Consider the following 2,569-nt stretch of genomic DNA (forward strand, 5'->3'; position numbering starts at 1 on the left):
TAGCCAGGATGGTCTCGATCTCCTGACCTCGTGATCCGCCCGTCTCGGCCTCCCAAAGTGCTGGGATTACAGGCTTGAGCCACCGCGCCTGGCCTGTCTGATTCCTTAAAAATCCCACTACACAACCTCTACCTTCCAGGTTCAAGCAATTCTCCTGCCTCAGCCTCCCAAGTAGCTGGGACTACAGGTGCACACCACCACACTCAGGAAATTTTTTTTTTTTTTTTGTATTTTTAGTAGAGACAGGTTTTCACCATGTTGAACAGGCTGGTCTCCAACTCCTGACCTCAAGTGATCCACCCACCTTGGCCTCCCAAAGTGCTGGGTTTACGGGCGTCACCCGTCACCCACCATGCCCCGCTCCCCAGTAGCTGGAACTACAGGCGCCGCCACCACGCCTGGCTAATTTTTGTATTTTTACTACATACTGAGTTTCACCAAGTTGGCCAGGATGGTCTCGATCTCTTGACCTCATGATCTGCCTGCCTCGGCCTCCCAAAGAGCTGGGATTACAGGTGTGAGCTACCGCGCCCAGACTCCTGGCCTAGTTTGGTAGTTTCTTTCACAGTCTGTTTTCAGAAGACCGTTCCTGGGTCAAAAAACTCATCCACTCAAATCTTAATTCGTAATGTACTGCTCTCTTTCTAATCCCCCCACTCCAAGAAGGCTACCTTATCACAAAGCCCTAAAGGCCGCAGAGGAAGGTTCAGCATCACTTAGCATTTGGGACCTTCGCAGCCAGCTGCAGGGACTTGGTGGAGCTCCCAGAGCTTTCCTCCCCCACCAGCTGAAACCCACCCTGCCACACCTGCCCAGAAATTGACTTACTGACAATTCCTGTATCACAAAGGGAGAGCCCTTTACACGAGAACGACAGAGATGGCGCTGATGAGGCCACGAGCTCCGCCTTGCTCTTCTCGGTCTGGGCCTGACTCCTGCCAGGCTTTCCAAGGGAACAGTGGTTCCTGTATCCCAAGGTTGTGCCCTGCGCACTCCAAGGGCACTGGACCTGTCCAGGCCTCCTTGGTGTAGAGGGAGCTCTAGCCACTCTGGTGTGCCCCAGGCTCTCCATTCCGGAGACCAAAGGGCTCAGGGTAATCCCTGCCCCCGGCTCTATTCCATGAGCACCCTGGTGCGCTGCAAAGCCCCTGTGAAGTGAAACCCCAGGTCCCGGGGATCCAACAGACTGAGTCTCCCATTCCAGGTTGGGAGTCCCCTTGACGCATGTTCACTCTTCTGCGGACCGTGCGCTGCCGACCCTGGGTCCTGGGCTTTCCATGACCACCCCTGGCAGCCCAGGTCTCAGCTCCGAGTGCGGGCAGGCCCCGGGGCCAGGAGCATCCCGAGTTTGCCCCACGGAGACCTTCACAAGAGCACCGAGCTCTCAATTCCAGGAACCCAGCGCTCCAGTCCTCCCATTCCCAGGGTCTCTGTGTACCGAGGCCCCCCTGCCCCGAGGTCTCCAGGCCCCTGCCGAGGACCTCAGCCCCGCTCCAAACCCTGCTCACCATGACGCCAGCGGACAGGCCCAGCCGCGACTCCCGGACCAACGCGCCCGCCCCCCGGAAGCCACGCCGTTTCCCGGCAACCGCTGGGCGCTACCGCGATAAGTCACCGGATCCTCGCGAGACTCCGCCGGGCCCCAGCCCTGCCAACCGCGGGAGTGCGTCCCTAGAGACGGGCGTCAGGAAGGAACCCGGTTGTGAAAGTTGGGAAGATCTGGCCGGCAGGCCAGAAGCCCAGAAGCCTTTCGCTGCAGGACATGTTTTGCTTATTGCTGGAACCTAAGCTCCATGAGGAGAGAACCGTTCACTTCTATCCTTCAGCGCCTAGAACGGCACAGGGCACGTGCTCAGTAAAGATGTGCTGAGTGGCTGGATGAGTGAATGAAGGACCGTGGAATAAATGGTCAGTCTGCCACCCAGGGCTCTGAAACATTACCCAAATGAGATTCAAATCTGGGCAAAGACTCTACCCTCTGGGATTCACTCACCCAACCCGCCCCGCTTTGAGGGGTCCTCCCAGCTGCTGCGCTGGTGGGTTTACATACACCCCAAAAACGTAGAAATAGGAAAGAAAAATAGGTTCCACTTTAGTTCCAAATGTTTGAAATCAGGAAGTATCCCTTTCACAAAAATAAACTGCTCTTCCTGAAAAGGCCTCCTTCCCAGACCTCAGGGATGAAGAGAAACCAGAGACTTTCTGACAGGCCCTACAGAAAACACACAGTTGTCACTTTCCTTTTCTAACTAATCTCTTGTTCTGAAGACCGTTAGGCATTTTACAATTTCTAAAGTGAATCTGCCATCCCTGAAACCACCCTGTTACCTACATACAACCATCTATGTCATCCCGAAGGCTGAGTTTGTCATCAACAGGTGCTTCTTTTTTTTCTTTTTCTTTTTTTTTTCTTTTTTTTTTTTTTTTGGAGACAGGGTCTCCTGTCGCCTAGGCTGTGATCACAACTCACTGCAGCCTCGACCTCCTGGACTCAAGCAATCCTCCCACTTCAGCCTCCTGAGAAGCTGGGACTACAGGTGTGAGACACCACACCCAGCTTTTTTTTTTT

At 54.6% G+C, this 2,569-nt stretch overlaps 1 protein-coding gene across 3 annotated transcripts in view; it reads right to left on the reverse strand.

The window, feature by feature from the left end:
- The window catches only part of GAS8 (growth arrest-specific 8), a 31,309-nt gene extending 29,675 nt beyond the window's left edge, over positions 1-1,634 (reverse strand). For all 3 annotated transcript variants that reach the window (XM_011927956.1, XM_011927954.1, XM_011927955.1), the window contains exon 1: positions 1,509-1,634. Coding sequence is in view for 1 of the 3 variants with exons in the window: in XM_011927954.1 (XP_011783344.1) it covers positions 1,509-1,511 (3 nt within the window). In the remaining 2 variants the exon portion in view is untranslated. The remainder of the gene's footprint in view (positions 1-1,508) is intronic.
- Positions 1,635-2,569: the final 935 nt, after the last annotated feature.

Source organism: Colobus angolensis, unplaced genomic scaffold (genome assembly GCF_000951035.1).
Source record: "Colobus angolensis palliatus isolate OR3802 unplaced genomic scaffold, Cang.pa_1.0 Scaffold76, whole genome shotgun sequence".
Lineage (NCBI taxonomy): Eukaryota > Metazoa > Chordata > Mammalia > Primates > Cercopithecidae > Colobus > Colobus angolensis.